The sequence below is a fragment of the Bombus impatiens genome, unplaced genomic scaffold, assembly GCF_000188095.3.
Source record: "Bombus impatiens unplaced genomic scaffold, BIMP_2.2 scf_3474, whole genome shotgun sequence".
In the NCBI taxonomy this organism is placed as follows: domain Eukaryota; kingdom Metazoa; phylum Arthropoda; class Insecta; order Hymenoptera; family Apidae; genus Bombus; species Bombus impatiens.
Genome location: NT_179893.1, coordinates 1,415,528 through 1,438,157, shown reverse-complemented (window position 1 = coordinate 1,438,157; position 22,630 = coordinate 1,415,528). Strand labels below are relative to the sequence as shown.

General features: G+C 37.1%; 1 protein-coding gene across 2 annotated transcripts; it reads left to right on the top strand.

Moving 5' to 3' along the window:
- The first annotated feature begins 10,841 nt into the window (after positions 1-10,841).
- LOC100743769 lies at positions 10,842-22,307 on the top strand. Of its 2 annotated transcripts, XM_033324527.1 has the most exons (6): positions 10,842-11,429; positions 11,796-12,001; positions 12,315-12,481; positions 16,762-16,898; positions 17,562-17,738; positions 20,882-21,054. In XM_033324527.1, exons 2-6 carry the CDS (start codon positions 11,876-11,878, stop codon positions 21,052-21,054), a joined length of 780 nt encoding a protein of 259 aa, XP_033180418.1. In that variant the 5' UTR covers positions 10,842-11,429; positions 11,796-11,875. The 2 variants fall into 2 exon arrangements, with proteins under 2 accessions (XP_033180418.1, XP_003494713.1); XM_003494665.3 differs by having other exon boundaries at positions 10,842-12,001; positions 20,882-22,307.
- Positions 22,308-22,630: the final 323 nt, after the last annotated feature.

Below are 22,630 nucleotides of genomic sequence, written 5' to 3'. Positions count from 1 at the left end.
GAACTGCAAGCACCAATCTCCACCGATTACGAGAATATTCTCGCTCCAATAATCTGGCGCGTGAGTTTCTAAATTGTTAATTACTTGTTTTTCCCAATTTAACACGGCCATCGAATGTACAATCGTAGATGTCGATTTAATTGCGATCAGATGGGCTAACTATACAGGATGGAGCGGTAATCGTAGCACAATCGGGCAGAGGGTGACTCTATGAGAAAATGCGAGTCGAAAATATGGAAAACAATCTTTTTGTATGACGCTCCGTCTCTGAGAGAATTGAGTTTAAAAATTTCTGAAAACTTGGCTTAAATTATCGACTAGATACGAGTAAATAATCACTAGGAGATTATTATAGCCGTGAAAATAAATAAAAATTGTAAAATAGAATTTTGTTGTTTAAGGCTTCGTATCGAAGAAAATAAAGTTTGAACGTGTTTAATTACAAACTGATCTGGCATGATACATTTCCAAATATATTTTTCTCAAAAATGAAGCATCTTTGGGAAAAATTTGATTCTACGTCTTTCACTTATTCTCAAATGTAGTTTAAAGTTTGCTTGTCAAATCTTTAAAGTCGAAGCTTTTCTCGAAAACGAAGCTTGGAATGAAAAAATGTTGTACCATCGTTTTTCTTATTTTTTTCACGTAGAATCACCCCCTCGCCGGTTGTGCCACGAATACAGTCCTACCCTGTATATCCGTGCTTTCGGACGATGAAAATTGCTACGGCAAGCAACGAAACGTTGGTCACAGTTAGCCGCGACTCTCAGGTCCTTCGAAATAATTTAATGTCATTCTCAGACGTTTCTGCCTGCAATAATGAAAAACTTCTTCCCAGGAGAGTCGTCGTCTCGGTCTAGATCCGAAATAACAGCAGATTTGAACGTTTCAAGAACATTCTTCGTCGTTTTCCTTATTATTAATTATTATTTTATTTGACGTGTTTTGATCGACATGATAGAAGTCTTATACACATGTATCACGTTTATTTGGTTTTACGCTTATTTCATTGAAAACTGAAAAATGAGTTCAGGAACGTATCTTCAATTTGTTTCTGTGCGTTTAGTATTTTAGTAAGAAAATCACTAGTATGATATTTACACCTTGGATTCCATAGCAAACGAAAGAAATTAAAAGGAGAATAAGACAGGAATCAGAAAAGGAAACACAAGGGAGGAGATGTTGAATGAGACAGAACACACAAGTCGTGCAATCCTTCGAGTGATTTATATGTACTTTATATTCTACGCCAGCGAAAGAAATTAAAATGAGAATAAAAGAAGGATCACGGGAGAAGATACAAGGGGAAAAAAGTGGAATAAAGAAGAACACAGAGATCGCGCAACATTTCGAGTGGCTTGTTAAACGCTCGAGGGAAAAGTTTAAAGTGGAGGCAAGAGAAAATAAAATCGCGAATGGCGCAAAGTTCATAAGCACAGCTTAATGTATTGCAAAGATATCCGTAATTATTCGATTTCAAAGAGTTTGTCTTCGTTGTTTTATCTTGATATTATTGGCGACAATGCGGTAGCATTTTTCATTCGCTTTCTAATTATCATTGTCGATCATCGCATCCTCAACTCCTTACATTGTTCTCCTTCCACCCGCTTCATCTACATCTTGCCTTATTAGCCTTGCCTTTCTGTTATTTTTACTAAGCCAAGCGCTTTGTCTCGCATGCTTCCACCTACTTCCTTTCATTTCGAAAAGTAAAACGTTGTGCAACGACCATGATCCTTTCCTCTTACCCTCGATTGACCCACTGACACACAAATTTAAACTTCCGCTCTTTCTTTTAACTCGTTCGTTCGGTTAACTGCACACTATTCCACAGAGACTGAATTTTACAACCGAATCCAAATTTCATTCTGCTCTTCCTAGGAAAGTTTAATCTTTCGGATATAACGCGAAACTAAGTATTACCAAACTAAGGAACTAACGAATGAAATTCATCGATGCACAAGATACAAATTTTGAAGATTTACGCTGCTGGAGCATACGTATTTAAATACTTAAGTTACCGAAGTGTTTAATCGGTTTCTCGAAGTAAGGAAATCATTTTCAATTTTGGTAGACCTTCAACGAACTTAAATAATTTAATTACAGGTTATTGTATGTCTTGATATGTGTCGAAATATATTATACACAGTTATCGCACAGTTAGCGTTATATAAGCGTACATATAAAATTAATATACATTAATATTTCTAGAAACACATTTGCATATTTCTTGGTCATTACAGGAACAACAAATCTAATACCAACTATTTTAAGTAGTTCGATATTTCTAGTGTAAGAACACTTTATTATATGTAGAAGAGTCAAAATACATTACTATGTATCATTCTATCGAAGAAAACGATGTTAACCTTCGTATTTCCTCGACGTCTCCGCCTACAAAGACCCTATTGACATCAGATTATGTATTCCTTGAAAGCAGACAAGATTGATCAGGCGAATTGTTCAGATGGCCTGTTTTAGATGTCACATACAGTATAGTAGTATTCTGTAGAGTAGTATTACATCGTATATATAGAATGCGTTACGCAATTGGGCCAGGTTACATATCGATGTCGGTAAAAGACAGAAAAAAAACTGTAGAGGTTGAATAGTATAATAAGATCTATGTTCGTAGGTATTCACATATTTTTATATACCGAGAAATTGTAACCGTACTGTTTTTTAAATGGAACTCTATAAGCTTTCGTTAACTGTTCGACGCATTTTTCAATTTTCTAGGAGAAAGTATGAGGATACGTAGGTCGAAAAAAGCAAAAGATATTTCAATTTTGATTTTGTAAAACTTTGCATACGAGAAACAACACAATTTTATACATATATGAAATTAAAATTAAAATATCTTTCGAAGCAAGCATTTTTCGACTTAATTAGCTTGATAAAATCATACAGCTCCATTTAAGAAAAGAGTACAATTGCACTTTCGCGGTGCATCGTTGCATACTAAAAACAAATGAGCACCTACGAACATAAATCTTACCGTATCATTTAACTTTTCCCTCGACAGTTCTTTTCTATTCTTCTTACTGACTTCGAGATATAATCCGTTCAATTATATAAGGCACCCTGTATAGTAATATACAATAAGATGGCATACAGGAGTATGCAACGTGGTATCTGCAATGCTAGATCACTTAAGATCATTAAAACTCCTTAGATCATTTTTTACATATACCTAGGAGCTAAGTTGGCATTTCTGACTCTACGCGTCATAGTCCTGATTCCATAGCCCACTTTCAGTCAGTTTTTCTCATGTTTCTTTTCACGAGATATATAACTTAACCATTAACCTCCTCACGCTATCGTTTTTAGGCACGAACCTCGTTCTCCCTATCGTTCATTGTTCACTCGCATTCCTCATTCGACAGCGTTTTTCCCCTACTTTTTTCTTCAATTATACTTAGTCTTACATCTGTTGGTATTCAAGATTTTGATTACGATACGATAATTTACTTTGTGAAAATACACGCTTATAAATTATACTTATCTATAATAAGTATTAACTTATTATAAATAATCAGCCATGTCACTGCGCCACGCCAGAAAAATTACTGAAAATTCCCAACGCGAGAATTGATTGTAATTTTAATAAATAAATAAAAAAAAAATAGACGCGAGTTGAAGAGAATTTTGCGATAGACAGAGATTTGCTTAAAAATTTCAAGTAACACGTCATCTGTGTGTCCGATCTTGATTTCTAGCTCCATCCACCTCTATGTACTCGTAGATACTTGAATATCGGTACTGTGGAAATTCGTCCGCATTTGCATACGTATGATCGATGGTAAAATATTCAAATAGAAGGCTGGTAGCAGCGTTGAAAAAAGAATTTTACGAATGCATATTTCGCAGTAGAGGTCCAATAAAATTGTGACAATATATTCGTTCTTTATGCACGAGTTTTATTCATTGTACGTGATCACGAATAACTTCTGTTCATGGAAACCTATTGAAAAAATTAATTGGGGAATTAATATCGCGCAATGAATTCATTGTGAGAGCATTTGTTAATATACTGATACACCTGAAATACGCAAGTACAGTTTTTCTACGACTCACAAAGCATGAAAGTTCGAAACGATAAAAATAAACGCGTGTTTCGCTTGTTATCAATTCCTAGGAATTCACGGAATATCTCATTTTATATATTCGCGTTTCTTAAACACGCACTTCGATTTCTACTTCTGAATTTAAAGGCGAGCATACTAGCCTACGTTAGTTCTACGCTATTTTAAACTGACGTTGCTTCCTTTGGGGGGAAGGTATGATTAAAATTATAATAAGTTAAAGTGGTAAACGAGCTCGTGTTCTCGAAACACTCGGTCGAGACGTTCTTCGATTTACATTTCCATCATGTAGTCTGGAATTCTCTATTATCGTTGACCACCGCTCTGATTTTTAATGGATGCAAAACGAATGCATATATACATGCAAAGCGGCATGCAAATCACGGAATACAACGCAGTTGTCACGTTTCGCTCAGCGTGTGTGAGCCGAACGACTGAGCGACTAGATCGAGGAAGAACGAAAACCGGGATATCTCGGTGAAAATTTGATGCCACTTAAACGGGATTTCCTCGTTATCGGGACAATTTCTCGTGCGAGAATCTTCATTTTATCAGAGGTGTCGCGTTTCTTTCTCGCTTTCTGTCTGCTAATTATCGACGTATCGACGAGCAAGTGAACCGATGGACATCAACGATCGCCCCTTTTATCGGTTTCTGTTTGTCAGGCGTCGTAAATGCTCACAACCTCAAGACGCATCGGTCTATGTAAATGTAAATTGACATCTGGCGTCAATGTATCATGCGTCAACGAAACAACGCCAGCACCGAAAATTAGGACTGATGTTAATAGACTCAGAATGAATTATTACTGTCCCGTTTATTCCTGTTATATGTATATGCTACGCAGGGTCAGAGCGTGCGTTCATACGATACCAAAGTCTGAATTTCACTGACAAATTCGCGTCAGAAACGCTTCTTACCAACTTACTGATAAAGCTTGCTCGATTAATCTGCTCGTTCCATTTTTATATTGTTAATCGTAGTTAACTTATTACAAATCCAACGTACCTTGAATCGTAGAGAAATTAAAAATAGAATGAAAATATAGAATTTTATATATTAAAAAATACACATTAGACGCGCGCCCCTGCCAAAACAGCGCACTGATTAAAATTTGAATTTAGTTCGATAAAAGTAGCGGCATATTGAATATTCCACTAATAATATAAACTTTTTTAATGCACGACATGTCCGCCAGAAACGTGTTCACTTCCAGAGCAGAGCAATTTCGAATTTTAAGGGTTAATGTCCATATCCAAGAATTGGTCTTACCTAAGCAGCTCTTTTCCTCGACTTTAAGCAATAAACGACAATCATTCGCGCCCTCGTAACTCCGTTCGTTTCCTTCCTCCCCGAGCGTTCTCTTCCGTTCTTTTCACCACGACCATATACGTCCGAAGCTTATAATTTAATCTCGAATCGGTGCATGTATCTCGTTATTGAAAGATAAAAGATTGAAATGCCACGAAGAATGTGCGGCCCGCCCACCAGGCCAGATTAATATTTGAAGGGGGCAGATACCGTGCCGCAACTAGCACTCTACAGGTTGAGAGTCTCTATTCTGCGCCGGACGTTTACGACACGAAATTTGCTGCAGATATCCGTTTTCCTGAGGGTCGTAGAACGGCAGCGTTTGTCTCTAAGCCTTCATCTCTGTTATGACCGTGAAATGGAAAGCCATCTCGTATTGATGGAGCAATAAAACCTCATCACGTTTATAGAATATGAAATCTAGCAGTTTTTATATTTATGTTGGGTGTATGATTAATGCGCATTAATCACGAAGAAACTTAATTAGCAGATTATGCATGTTTATGCAAATTCATATTTTTACACGCGTAACTAAGAAATATAGAATCTAAACGGAGATTTATTTCGCGTAATAAATATCATAACGAGCATTCTCTACATTGGATATTTTATGTGTATGTATCCTTGCAAATATACAACAGTGTCCTCTATATTTTTGCAGCTTTAAAATTCTCATAAATTTCACGTGAAAATCCGCTCTGTCGGGTAATCAGTATTTAGAAAAAGACACGAAAAATTTCGTTACTTTTTATTGCTTCTCTCCATGTAAATGAAATTACTTCTGAGATCAAGTAGTTTAACCAAGGAAAAGGGAAGACCAACGCTCCTTCGACCGGACCTATTTTAGAAATGAATCTCACCCGCGGCCTGGTACAATTTATGTTTTCATACTCTCGGAGATTAAAAATCACTGGCATAGAGTGAGTAAATGGAAACATTTTAATAACGAAGAAAGAATGGGTCACGCACTTTGCTTTTTTCGGAGTACGCGAACGTAATGTACAACGTGGTTCACTCTAATTTCCTGTACGAGTATAATACGTACATATAGACCGACTTACATATATGTGTACATGTAATGCGATAAAGTCCAACTCCGTTTTATTGCGAACGACTAACGTCCTGTTCCTTATCTCATCGCAGAGCTAGGAAAATCTCGATATTTCAGATAAGAGAGAAAACCTCTTTAACTCGTTAAGAGAGATAACCTTCTTTTCTAGCAAGGTGAAAAGAGAAGCCTCGTTTGACGCCGACGGAACGAAGCGACGGAAATAAGGAAGAAAATTCTTGCCGCGCGTACTTTCGCCCGCGAAACTTAGCGATGATTGATGTCAAGGGCTCTCATAAATTCTAGAACCGCGTTGCAGATTTCGCTCGTTATCGGGGCTGTTCTGACAGCCGTAGAAAGCGTCGTGGTTTACCATCGTGTGAATAAACGCAGGAAAAATGGTACAAATATCGTTTCGAGAGGGGAGAAAAAAGGAAAAAGACAGAGAGTTGTTAAGCAAATCAAATAGTGAATCGTCTAACGACGAGCGATCAGAAAATATTAATTAACATCTCGATTAGAAGTTGAACGTGTTTCATTCCATTTTAAAGTTAATTGTTCCACTTTGATAAATTAATTAAACGTTTTCGGAATGATCCGCCGCGTTAAACGGGTATCAAGCTCGTTCGCGTAATAACTTTATCGACAAACGCGATCGATACACCTCTATCGCTTGATATCATGGAAATCGCCAGAAAAATATTTACTTGCCCGATTCGTAGACATTATGCTAAATTTACTGGTTAGTTAGCTGCATCGCGGTAAAATCAATCTTCCTGCTGTATTTACGTAGTACGATGCGATTGGTACATTTAACTGGAGCCTATATTTAATGCTGTGCCGACCGACCAATCCTTCATACAGTTTGTCCGAAGTTAACATTTACGCAACCATGTTCGCAATTGAGGAACTCTATCTTAACAGATATTTAATCGATATCAATTACTACTTGGATAATATACTAGAAAAGAATAAAATTTGACTGGCCAGTGTTCACAATTAAACACTTAAATGAAATAAAAATTATATTAGCAATTTCCTCTACTTTAGAAATGTATTTCTAATTCATTAGGTCGATTCAATACAGATTATAAATATCAAAGAGTAAAATCATAATTCGATTAAAAAACTTTTTAAATTTAAAATAAAAAATCACGTTAGAAATTTCCTTTATACCAAGGATCTCTGCTTTTAAGGATCCACGTAGGATATTTCAGTAGCCATTAAGTCGATCACTCGATGCTACAAAATGTAAAAAGAGATCTCTCGCAAAAGCGCGTTAATACGTGTTACACTGTGTTCCGGTAACACAAAGTCCTTAAATTTCGTGTCGATGATCCCATGGTAGTCGTACAGCGATCGGGTCGATCGATAAGAGAATCCTTCACTTTATCAGTATAGCGCGGAGCTATATGATTTGATATGTGCTTTTAATCGCGCATGCACCCGGTGATGCTGCTCTAACGCGAAATTGGCCTGTCAGTTCATCGCGCCTGTTGCTAACGACACAGTTTCGCCCCCTCCATTCCGTACGCAGGTATGCCTGTTACTCCGAAGAGCAACCGTTTAGTTGCTTTCGATCAGCGTCTTGGATCGGAAGAGCAGAGGGTGTTGGTTTTTTTTAAAAGGACACGATCGCAAGTGAATATTCTTAGTTACCATGTATAGCATTTACCTCTTAGTGCTATACCTGATCTATGTTATCTATCGTATCTACGTCTTAATTCGTTACGTGGTCCTCTAGACCTCACGTACATAGACTTCGTAAAACATATAAATATAAATAGTGTTAACATTACATACGAATCGCACAAACTTTGTTTCATGCTCATCATCGTCCATTTACTTTCGTAATTGTATTTGATACTTGGCTTTATTTCGTTCGCTTAGAGATAAAAAGAAAAAAGAGAAGGAAGGAAGAGAGCGATAGAATTTGAGGATCCATAGTAGATCGTTAAGAAGCTGATAAAAATTATGGAACCGATCGATGTATTAGAGTCATTCTACCTTTTCGAAGCTTGATCATGACATATAGTTTTTACCTCGTTGTGTTGTTCGCTATATTTATATTGCTATATTTTTATCGTATCGTCGCTTCCCTTTCGTACAATCTGTGCATCTTTAACGAGTGTAAAGGCTGTAGTAGCATAGTGCCGAACAAGTCAGCCGTAGAGAAACGATCCTTAAGAAAGAGCTGAAAGCGTCCTTGTCCTATTTTGTTTTTCATGTGACAATTTAGTGAAGATCCTATTGTCGAGTTATCAATGGATTCACTGACCGTTACGTGACGTCTTGTAAGAACCTATTATTCGTACTCTGAATGAAACGAAAATTTAATAGGATAAAGTATTTCCAACTTACAGTACAATTTTTTAAATTCAGAACAGGAACATCGCAGAGTTTAGATTATACTAGAACTTGATGTTCTAATCTCGGCTTTAAAATGATTTTGATATTTGTGCAGGGTAACAAGTTATAAGTGTACTAACGAAACGAGTTTGTAGTACAGTAGTATAATGCGAAACGAGTCAGGCAACCAACCTGTGGCAAAGCTTATGCACTGGTCTCTGGAGCGTAACATTTTATCAACGAAACTCTGGATGCTAGTTTTATTTGCGATACGATTAACAACAAATTCGTACATTTACATCGAACTTCCATTATTTTATTTTCCGTTTAAATTAAACGGATTTATAAATTTTCACGCTATATTTTATCGACAGGAAATAAATTAAAAAGTTGTTGTTATCTAGACTCCCAAATTTTGATAATTTCCTAATAATTGGAATGTGACCAACTCTCGACATGCAGATTGCTTTCAGTTTAAGCACAGATTGTACAGAAAAAGTGATTCAATAAAAAATATACTTTAAATTAATTATAATTATAATAATACTATAATTATAAATAATAATTAAAAAATAATTATAAATAATATTATAATTATAATTACATAAATTATTTACAATTAATTAATACTAATTGTTTCTGCTGATCAGTGCAAGCTGTTTCAATCAGTTTTCCAATTAGCTTTTTCAATAATAACGAAATGAAGTGATATAAAAGGTAAAGGGTCTGATTTTCGATTACCAATAGTCTGTATAAGGTATATCATCTTCATTCGAAATCATTTTATATCTGATATATTCCGTTTGTTATAATCTACCTGCCACCTTCGATATTCTCATCGTTTGCTCTAACAGAGATTGAAGAAATTGAATGTCATACGAAATGGATAACAACGTACGGGTCATTTCGAAATCGAAAATTATGTTAATTTACTGTTTCTATATCATCGTGATAATTATCGTATACGTGATATATCGGATATACATGATTGTCAATCCGAATTGCTCAAACGAAGAAGTAGACAGAACGTAATTCAATACATTTTCGCAAAAACTTTTCTATCCGATTTAATGTCAACGCTATTAGCATAAATGGTGTTTGTAACAGTATGGCAGTGTTTAGCGCAATGTTTGCTGGCGCACAAATGTCTGCTTTTATCTCGACGTTCCCTGTACTGTATTTACTATGGCACGCGAGACTCCTTTCGCTAATAATACGAATTCTCTGGGTAATTACTTCCTATATAAAACAGGATCTTGAATGAATTCGTAGCGCGTTTTAATTAAAAATTCGCTTAGAACAGCGGAAATTCATCTTTGCTACAAGTGTTAGCGAATAATAGAGCAAAAATTGGATATTTTCGAGAACCGTAAATCCATACACATTTTAATGATATTTTCAAAGAATACGCATTTACACAGAGAGAGAGAGAGAGAGAGAGAGAGATGAAAGGGACTGAAGCATTATTACTGTCTTCCACTCACGTTTTATGATTTTGTTCGGGTACAGCGGATGTTGTATTAACTTTTTCTTTGACCGAAGACCTAATCTTTCTGCATAAAGGCCGTCTCTCTGTTCCTTTCTTACCGTACAATATGGTACGGCGTAATTTTTTTGCATCGCGTTATCGTTTCCTGCTGTATTGTATTTATTTTTCACTCCTGCTATACATACACAGCCGTATAAGAGCAAAGGCGAGGCAAGTTACATAAGAACAGAGAAAACTGATCATTATCAAACTGTCGTTTAATACAAAGGGCAAATAGCGAAACATGTTAATCACGTAAAGTTAAAATTTTCCGTAAGTCACAGTGGAGGAATCTTTTACGCGTAGTAAAAATATTTTACGTTAAATAACTAAAAATTCCATACGACACACATACGTACGTATGTGTGTGCATGGATGAATGTAACGAGAGACAGACAAACAGACAGACAGAAAAAGAGAAAAGATATGTAATAGGTATACTACAGTAGTAGACTGACAAGCCAAGTCAGACATGCGCTCTTAAAGAGGGAATCGCGGCAGTGAAAGAGCTCGAGAGCAAAACCCACGTTTCAGTTTGTCGCGTGTGCTGGCACGGCGCGCATATCGTTCCGCGAATCTCGGTAAACGATGTCGAGAAATATGTGGATCGTTTCGACGAAAAAAAACGCGTGCAACGCGATCGTTTCGACCGACAAGTACGTGTCTCATGCGTTTCGTTTCACGTGAATTTTCGCGGAGAGAAGACAAAGCTATCATCGAGGGGAAACAAAAATCGAACACGATACAATCGCGATATCGATACGAATTCGTGAAAATACAGAAGCACGATCACATCTATCAGGTTCATAATCTGAGAATAAGCTTCGTTCGATTAATTGACGTATTATGTCACATTCCCGTACAATCTGCCGTCGCAAACACGAATGATTCCGAACTCTGTATCAATCGTCGACCGTTTGGTTGCGTCGTGAATCGTTTTAATCTATTGCCACCGGCTGCATCGGTATCATTCGTCATAATTCGTGTTACGGTGGAATGTGGCCAATCAGAAGCAGTATTTTCGATAATTTTCCTGGAAACAAGACAAAAGCCAACCGCAATTACCCCGAATATGAAGAGACATTGTGTTCGCAGCTCACAGTCAGCGGTTCGTGCGGTTGTATTTCGACTAATACAGATCGTGTGAATATCGTTCGCTCGATATTCCTAATTTAACGATAAGAATATCGTCGATCCATCTCCTATGAAAATCCTGATGAAAGAAGAAAATCTCGTTCGTCGTGGCGTTCAGTATAAAATGTTGTTCGCGTGTTTGATCGTTCTCCAATACTCTTTGTTCCAAACCAACGTCGGATTAAGTCATTCCTTCAAAGTCAAAGGAAAAACCGATGGAATCTCGTATCGATGTAAAGCTGATCCTTGTTACCCAGACGGATATTATAAAATATTTATATTATAAAACGCACGGTATTTACGGTGTTCCCTTAGTGTTTACGTAGAAAACAACTTGCAGCATTCGCAGATATCGTACGGCTATATTGTTAATTGCCTTGTGGCAATTAGCAATCAAACGGTACTCATTAGAGCGAAATAATGACGGATTCGCCAATACCGTCGGTCAGCAACATTCAGAGTCGCACTCATACCGCAAGCCAGTCTCAAGTTCAAACGCAAATTCAAGATGACAAGAACGAGAAAACGGAGAAGGCTGTTCTTTTGGTAATTTATTGCTATTTATTTTACTATTAGAACACCGAGTCTACCATATTATTTGGATTAAAACCGACGATAATACGTTTCTTTCTCGTCGCGAAGTTGCACGTATTCTCGTTTTGCGTAGACCGTGATGAGAAAACGATCGTTCGAACGGACAGTAACACCGTGTTACTTGATGTATCGTGGAATAATCATCGGTCGTGTAACAAAATGCTCGGTTTACGATTCTAAGAAACTTAGGTACCGATACTTCGCGAATATCGCGACGAATGCCAGGGAAACGGAGTTAATTGCGAGTTTCGGTTTTATTTCGCAGCAAATTCAAGAGATCAACAACCAAGTGGCGCAATTCCGCGATCTGCTGATAAACATCGGCCAACCACGAGACTGTCCGGAACTTCGAGAGAAAATTCGGAGATTACGACGACATTGCGTAGAAGCGTGTAGAAACACGTCCCAGCTCATACTGCCACAAGTACGAAGGTATGGTAAACTTTCTCACAATCTTCTTTTTTTTCTCTCTCGCTTGCTTCCCAGAACGGGTAGTAATAAAAGAAATATTTAATGGAAAAAGTAAAACGATTTACGTCCTTGACACGATATTTCGAATCGTACGAAATTCTCACGGAAGAATTACCGTGTCAACAAGCCGTTAAACTTGCTAATTAGCAGGTAGAGAAGGGAGGTCAGAAATTGGAAGATAAGTCGAGAGAAATAAAAAGAAAGGGGGAAACCGAGAACGATTGATTAACTAGTTTATGTCAATTACTCCGAAACGAGCGTTAAACGAAGACATCGCGCGGAGCGAACTCGAATTGCTTCCGGTTAATGAGATTCCAATTAACGGGATAAATAGATTGCTATAACAGAAGCGAACCAGCCACGATAGTCAATACGTATATGTACGTACAGTTGCTACCACGTTTGTGGTTTGGTACGTTGGTACTCACCGCTTCTGATGCAGCGATGCAATATGACCAAAGATTTTCCTCGGTGAGACACGGAAATGTATCGCTTCAAGGAAATCCAAAAAATCTGCCATTTATCGCACTTATCGTTGTGTTTTATTCGCCAAATTACATCTCTTAACTACGACGCTAAACGGCTTTTTAAAGTCAAATTAGTCGCTCGCATTTTCGTCATTACCCTGATAATCTTATCGCGCTTCCGAATCATTCTTAACCCTCGGTTATCATTATGGATTCTGGTGACCCACAGTTACACTTTGTAAAGAAATATCTACAAGACGTCGCTTATAATGGCGCTATGTCTACAATCTGCTATCAATTTGAAGTATTTCGAGCTGCTAAGAATTCCGTAAGTTTGTGGCAACTCTCCAAAGTTAGTTACGTCCTAGCGTCGTGCTGATTCAAGCGTATTTTTTATTACAGTGGAACATATTTGATTTCTGTGCAAATCTCACGTAAATTCGTCAACCATTATTATATATTTTTTTACACCTGAATCTACATATGTAACTGAAGTAAAAAATTTTCGTACGAGTGTGTGTGTGAATAAATTAATTTTTTCAAATAACTGCATCGCCTTTCTTGTTCAAAAATTGCTCGATATATCCAATAAGTATGCGTCCTCGATGTGTCAAGTAAATATATTTTTTGAAACGTGTATTAAGAAACTACTTTTTTCCTTTCGAGTACCTTAAAAGCCTTAATCTTCAGCCAGAAATGTCAAAACGTAAAAATATTGACATTTTTTTCATAAAAATATCTTTTTTTCTAAGCTTACGGCTAGAAAGATTTTTTTTTTTTTAAGAATGATGTCACTTCGTTTATTAACCTCTTTCTGTCAAAGCATATTCTAGGATGTTCAAACTATATCCCCAAATTTTTTCGATTCAATATCACTGCTATTTTTTGGACAGCAGGTAGTTGAAAATTGAATAGGGTCTGGGAGACCTAGTGTGACAACCGGAATTCCTGAAACAAGTATAACCGAGGGTCATCGACTCTATACTAGTGAAAGCTATCCATTTGGTATTTTTATATCAAAATTCCTTTCGTTGCTGTAATCAAACCGCGCATCACAAGGAAATATCGCGTTCTACAATCAAATAAGGGAAAGGGTGAAATAATAGCGTCACGAAAGTTCCTATTACTTTGAACTGTGCTGCAAAGAATGTTATCGATTCCACGGGATTGGTTTTCCTAAGAAGAAGAGAGAGAAAAGAAGATATAAAGAACGATGACCAACGTCCAATCTCCAAACATTCTCAGACGTCACCTTTGAACAATTCTCTTCCGCGAGTTTGCCTGTTTTAATGAAAAGTTAAATGTTTCACAAATTTCTTCCTCTTCTGCATTCTCATTAATTCTCCTCTTATCTGATTTACAAGGAGACGAATGAAACAGCCGGAATTTCCGACCCGTCGAATAAATTTTGCAAAATTACAAACGTCCGAAAAGTCATCTATCTGGTAATTTCTTCGATAGAAGCTCGATGCATTGCTCGACAATCCTTGTTGGTTTTAATAGAAACTGTTATTCCCGTTAAATTGTATTCGTAATCAATTTTCACCTGGCTTTAACAACTCCTTACCTGCAGTTAGATTATCGGATATTACATATTCGTTTATTATACGTTTCTCGTTACATAATTGCTTAATTATGGCGCGACACATCGTGTACACAATATTCGCCCTCCGTTTCCCCCATTTCCATTCGCGTAACACATTGCTGCGTAAACTCTGCTACATTTTAAACGTCAAACGCACACTAATCGCGATCAAGTGTTACTTAAATAATTATTCCGCGAAAATGAAACGCAATACAATTATCAGAAAGTTGCGTAGGCTGAGAAAAGGAATTAAAAATTATATCAAGCCTGGCTGAAAGCATGATTGATTCACAATGAAGCACTTAGCAACATACCGAACGTCTAATTTATCATGCAAACAACTTTTCCAATACTTCCGTGCCATGTAATAGGCCTATCTCGTACCTTATCTTACGAAATCACGCGACTTCTGTATCGATTACGCGAAACACGGAAACGTTCACCTTTTTTACCTTCTTTTTCATTCGTTTTTCTTTTTCCTCTTTCTGTTTTCTTTTTCTTTGCTCCTTCTTTCAATGAAATTTGGCACGTGTATTCATTTTCGTCAATGAACGATATTACACCGAAACGCTTATGCATAATTCCGTTTGATACCACTAATCGAAGCAGATCACAGTGTACGCATAAATTACGGGTTTCAACTTAAATCACGTATCATTCGTAGATTCCCCTTTCAGATCGCTGCGCTCGTTTCAAAATTTATTCCTACTAATTGCCTACGAGATAGCGATAAACGAGAGTGGCAACATAAGAGGATCGAGTTCATCATCTGGTAATCGCGCTCGCTGTTATAGCTCTTGATATCAAGCAAGTTTGTTGTTAAGCGTTACTTACAGACCGCCAGGGAATTAAGCGATAAATAGCAAGCGCATGCGAGGCACCGCTGACGTAAATCATAATATAAACGGTCATTGAAAAGAAAGAAACTGGATTATTAGATTTTTGCGATACTAAAATTACAGCCCTGGAAAAATTGTGGTTGAAAGTTAGTCGAGAACACGCAGAAACCATTTACAATTTCAAGAGTAAAACGTGAGACTAAAGCCTTAAAGGGTATTACTCCAACGATTTCCACGAAACTTCGTAAACATCGAAGCAAAACGATATATTATTTACATTTAGGTCTACTTGCTTTTAGAATCCCAGCTTGATGTACGTAAATTTTCACAGATTATTTATAAAAATAGTGGAAACGAAAGTTCATAAATATCTGAACACTTTAATTTTTAGTAAACGTACGTGAATTTTCTCAAATTTATGAAATTATCAGACGATACATTTAAATTGCTATACCAAACACCACGCTATTAAATATACTATCTATATCATACTGTTAAATACCATCGCTTGCATTAAAATCGGGAACTTATAATTCGAAAATATAGAACGTAGCCATAAAAAACTTATTAAGCAATAAAATACTTGTACAAGATTTATCCATTAGCAATGAAAAATGATTTATTATCGCATATTTGCTTTTAGAAAATCGATATAAAGACTGAAATCACTGCAGTTCAATTTATCTGTAACTTTGCAATTAAAATACATGCTGCCAAGGAGAGAGATGTTGTCGAGGAGTTGTTGTTTAACTCCTTGCGCTACATTGTGGCGATTGCACAATTTAAAAAGAAATTTACGGTCAGAGGATTGTTGAACGCGCCACGTCGGTGCACTTCGTTATAATTCTACGATCTCACATTACGTCTCGCCTGTTCGCAATGAAAAGAAGAAATTCCGTGGCTGGCCGCGAACCAACACGAAACAATCTCGTTACGTAATGAACCGCTTGGTTTCATGTAGCATTTACAGAAACGGTATTAAACATTCTACATTTGCAGCAACAAAGGTGTTTTAACTAAATTTTTAATATATCAAATTTATTTTGTTTCGCATGTAACAATCATAGCGTAAAGGTTTTACTCCACGTCCCACGTTTTATCGCATTCTATCGACTGACGTGTTTCGAGTCTTTGTAAATGTTAATAATCGTGTTTCTCGGGTAATTAGCTTGGTAGAACGTAGGATGAAAGGTCATGGAATTATTGGCTACGAAATAAGTCGCAGACGAACAAAGAGAAAAAGAAGAAGTAATAATTGGAGAGGGAAAAAGTGGTCAGATGACGAAATCCCTAACGAGGAAACTTGGGACGACAAAAAATAATAAGCCTACGAATGGGTTCTGCTTTCAGAACAACGGATATCGGGATCCCTGTTGACTGCCCAAATTTGATGCTGCTCTTTTATGTTGTACAATTATTCCTGCGCGAGCTCTGCAAAAGTAAGAACCTCATCCGCATCGTGCCGATGGATATGACGGAATATTACGGTAACTTTTCTAAGCATCCTATATTTTTCTACGAGTTAAACATTCTAACGAATAAAGAATCCTATCAGTTCGTAAATTTACTTGCGATAAACGCGTTACATACGTTTTATCTATCATCTAAAGGTATTCGGCGAAAGAAGATAATTTAATTCAGAATAAACGACTTAGAAAAGTATTATCTCTTTATCCTCGAGATTTTCTCCGTTTCTATTATCAGACACACAAAAAGAAAAGAATATTTTCAACTATATATAAATATTATACATAGGTACATATACGAAGACATTTAAGATGTGTATATATATAAAGTTTCTCCCCATTGCTAAAGGGTCCAACACTTATATGAACGCAGACTGCGGATTTTTATAGAAATTCATATTTCACAAGCGTGACTGCTGAAACAGAATCCAAGAAGATATTTATTTCACTTATTAACGTAGGTGAAACTACACCTATTTTTCTTCTCACCTATTGAAGTAGGTAGAATAATTTTATAACGAGTACCGTAATTTGGATAATCTCATATATTCTTATATATTCGCGTGTTCTATGCATCTTTACACCCTTAAATTGCAGTCTATTTGTACGTCGCGCGTTTTTCTTTTTTCTTCGCAAACAGCCATGGTAACGACCAACGCAGATCTATTTTTGCTCTCGTTACAGAAACTCGAGCCGGGCCATCCAACATCGGCAACGTGATCTCGCAGATAGTCCTCTGTAAGCAGATCACACCGGATTTCTACGAGGAAGAATTGTGCAGCATCCAAAAGGACTCCGAGGAAATTCGAGGCTTGATGAACGAACTGCAAGAATTTATGCCCCAGTCGGGTGGCGATATAGGTACCGTCGTATTCTCTGTTTACCATTCTCCCCTTTTCCTCCCTTGTCTCTCGTTTATAGAATTTTATTTCGCAACGCCCCCGTTTCTTTCCCTGCGTATATTTCCACTCGTTTTTCACGGGTTGCTCGAATTTTTCTCGAGTGTACGCTTCGAGGGGATAATATTACAAACGCTATTGGTTGACAAAGAGCGCACACGCGGTAAGAACGTTTTTCGGAAAGATAAAAGCCCTTATCGCCCGGAGAGATATTTTCCAAGGGGCAGGTTAAACTGTTTTTCAAACAGCAGAGAATCGAACGGCATATTCACTCGATTCACTTCGAAACGTAAACGCGCCACGTCTGTTAATTCGATTACGCTGTTCTACGAACGCTTCGTCGTTCTATTTGCCACTCTAATATCTCTTCCTGCTTTGTTGACCTTACTTTCACTATCCATCCTTCTTCCTATTCTACTGCTCTCTCGCGACTTCTCTCTATTCAACCGCCTCTAATCGGGTTACTCCAGAGGCCAAGGTCTGGATTTCAAAGGAGAACACAATCCCCCTTTTCTCTCTGTTCGTCTCTTTGGCTATATCTTACCTCCTCGCTCCTGCCAATTCCCATTGATTCCACGGAACAAACGTATTAGCTCTAAACAGGCTGAAGCTCGGTATAGAATTATCAAGCTATAATACCGATTCACTTCTCAGTCACGATAGTACACGACGACCTTAATTATCTGCCGATATAATGAGCGAATTCGGATGCGCCCCTGTGTCTCACTAGGGGTAGGACCGAGAGAGATAGCACGAAAATTACCATGTACGATCTTCGATCCCCTAAGCGTCAATTCGAGACTTTGCCTGCTTATCAAGGGAATAACGATACGACTAGAGAGAAACAGAGAGAGAGAGAGAGAGATTTGACATTGAACAAGAACCAGGTCAAGGTCGAATCAGAACATAAACTTCCCTTAACGCGCGTTACGAACAGGTTTAAGGAAGATCACGCGCGGTCACAGAAATAGAATAAGAGAACAGCCGCGGTCGGTCGAAGATTCCGGGTGAAATTTCGTAAAAGGGCAGGTCGAGTGGTGTTGTGTGCACGCGGCGTGTCGAGAAAATTCGTCGGGGAAACGGCGCGAAACGATACGAGAGAGGAACGAGATGGGAGGAAGCGGAGCGCGAATAGAAAAGAACGCACGGTTTATTTCCGAGTGGAAATACTTAGGCGGAAGACTTTGCCGACGTGGAAACAAGACACATGCGCAGCTTTTACAAATTTCCAAAAGATGTTCGAGCCACGGGAACCCGGTCAATGTAATACGGTGGAAGCGCGTAAACAAGAAATACAAAACACAGAAATACATAAAAGCTACGGAGAACGCGAGAGTATTATTCAACATTAAACAGAGCTTTCGGGTCAAGGATAGATGGAAACGTGGAAGTTCGTTCCTGCGTTCCCTCCGTTCTCCACGGAAACGAGAATTCGCTAGGCGCGGGAATAGGGTGGGAAAATCAAAGGTAGAGAGGGAAATATGCTCGACCGCGAACCGATAAAGCAATTTGAGTCACGATTTGCGAAACAATCTGGATAGACAAGATCGTGTAAACCTTTGTATGGTTTACCGATATGGTTTACCTATGGTGACCCGTAGCCAGACCAGGATTCTCCATTTCTGCTGATAAAATTAATATGTATCGTCTGTCGCATGCCATCAAGCGTGGAGTGCAATTTTCGGGGTCAAGGACGCGAGGAATTCACTTTCAACTACGATTTTCCGAGAAAAAAAAAGGCCACCTGCGGTAACTGGAAATAAGTTTTGTTGCGTGTCGAATAGAAGAGAAAAAGAACGGGAAAAGAAAAATATGAGAATGAGTTACGAAGACTGTCCCTTGATAAAGTAAATTTAAGTTACAATTCGCGAAATAACAAAGCGAACAAAGGTTCGCGTGATATTTTTCACTCTTAAATTTCACGAAACATATTTTATCGCTGAGATTCTCGGAGTCGATGAAACCACTCGTGATTTTACGATAATGCAAAGTCGAACGCGAAGAGATCTCGGCGAGCAGGCATCGCAATTTATTGCGGCCATAGCAATGGTAGAGTTAAGTCGTCTTTTCATCGTAGAACGATACGAGCTCGTACGATTTTTCCGTATTGCCTGGCATCGTATGAAATAGCACCGCTTCCGATCGTTGTCGGACTAATGGCGATGATATGTCCCGCTTAAGAAGGCTTACATCACATTTCGCTATAATTTATTCGGCAATCTTTCTCCCTTTCGCGTTTTCATTTCTCGCCACTCTAAAATACGTTCCCAGGGTATAATCGCTGAAGATGATATTCTTTCAGAGAAGAAAGCTCCTTTGAAAAGTACTGGATATTAAAAAATAGCATCGAGAGCCGTACATTATGAAAATCGATACAACCGGACAGTCTATCTGCTAAGTGATTCGAAACATTGTGGCTATTCTCTTTAACTTAACTGGTTTGCTAGTTGAGTATTATTCATTTTTCTATGTACTTCACAAATGCTTAGTCATAACGATGTTAAGTCAGTTCGCAGCTATTTTCTTTTTTTATAAAATAACGCCTTACATATATTGTTATACATAACTCACTATATTTTTAAGTCATGAAAATGTATCGTTGCAGAGAGAACTTGTAAGAATTGAAATATGTGACTACATTCAAATTTTCAAAATCTTGACTTACCCCACTATGGTTTTCAGCTCGCCAGATAAGTGAGAATCGCGGACTTGGAAAAATTGCCCCAATTGTGAACCATCTGAATAAAAATTGCAGTGAAACCTATGCTATCCAGATATCTATATCTGCACATTTAATCCGAAAAGATTAGTATGTCAATAAGTTAAAGAAAGATATCAAATGAAAAGGAGTAGAGAGAAATGTTTTTTAGGTATCACGTAAGAAAATTCGTTATATACAGTGCTGTTTGCATTTTTAATTTAAAAAAAAATCTTATGAAGAATTTCTTCGACTAGGAGTATATTGACTCGATCTTCCAGCGAATAAAATCATCCCTTCCTTTCCTTCATTAAATAATTGTTCGTTCAAGAAATATTGACTCGACTATATATTTGGTTTATGAAATTTTCAAAGCTAAGAAAATTTCTTCTACGCTTTGTTTGCAGAAAAGTACTCGGCTTTACAGAGTGCCGGAAGTAGGGGTAACCGTCCCAACGGCAGACGGATGCATCGATGGAACCAAAGCCACGAAAGGCCTAGCAGGCCTACCAGACAATCGTCCTACTTTCACGGAGCTTTGAATCTCTTTTGTTGCGCCGCAAGAGCCAACTATGTTTAATCGAACTAAACGTATTTGCCCACATTTTTCTCTTAAAGAAATCGTTTCACAAAAGTTTTTAATAATTTATATGCCTAATTTCCTTTCGTTTTTAATTTTCTATCTGTAAATTTTAAGAATAAGCGATAAAAGGAGAACAAATTTTCGCTATATTTTTAAATCAAAAGGATATTCAACTCTAGTCGATTAGTCGATAAGAAACCTGATACTGAAGCTTTATTTAGTTCATAAGTACGGATCTCTAAATATAGAAACATATTGGGTATTTTTATAAAAAAGTTTCATTTACTGCGGAATCGTTTAAATATATTGAAAAATCTGACTTAAACTTACGGTGCAAGTGAGTTGTTGCATTGTTGATCGACCACTCGGTTCCATAAAATTATGAAGACAGATCGATTTCTTGATAAAATTTAATTAGACTTTCTCTCGTCCATCGATCAACACCAACGGCATAATAGCATCTAGCATTTAAAGGAAAAAAGAGTCAATGTAAAAACAATCATTATAGATGTGACATTGTCGTTTATTTGTGTATTTACTACTCGAAATCCGAACTGTGATGAACGAGCTCAAATTTATCGCTGATCGGATAGCATATAAGAAACTATGCATCACGTTGGAAAGTAGGAAAATAAATGCCAACTGAATTGGACGTTGATCATTCCAATAGTGGACCAATGTGAACCACGTATCGCCCATATGCACAATAAGAGTAACGCAATTAAAAAGAATTTATACTTTGAGAATTTAATCGTATTAGTCTCTGACAGTATTCCATCTTTATCTAATTATATTTCATAAAAATCATGATACGTTCGTATCTTTTCATTATTGTCATATATATAAGGTCGTTATTTATACATAAGTTAATAAAAATGAAACATTTCACGCTTTTAACTCGTGTCATTTTTTATAACAAATTGGCGATACGGTTCTATAAACGGTTCATTTTAATGTTAAATGTATTATTATATGAAATTGAAAAAAGATATATGTATATGTGAAATCTATATATACACACATACATCTATATGTATACACGTTACATTGAACCGTATAAAAGTATATATAATGTTGGTTTTACGGCCACGTATCAATAAACGATAATAATTATTAATTATCATCGTTTCATTGTTCACGGTATTAAACGTAATTGACTCCTTCCGCTAGTGACGCTTCGACATCTTTTGTATTACTATTTACGTTCGACTTCAATTATCGACACGGAGAATATTAGTGTATGGCGCAAATTATCGTTTTTTTATTTAAAAACGAATCAATCTGGGTATTGAGTAGAGATCTAAATAAGAACATAAATATGTAAAAGAAAGTATAAAACGTTGTATGACATTGTATGTAAAGCATAAAAGTTAACGTTCGTGTCATCGATATTATATTCATAAGGATCTCGTCACTTTGGTGAATTCTTAGATGTCTTTTTCATTTGACGGTGCAAAGAAACTTGAACGTTAAATCCTTCATCCAAATTCTCTATCGGCAAAAAATTTTATTGTACGTTACATCATATTTGAAGAATAATAAATAAATCACTATATATTAAAACTTTGTATTT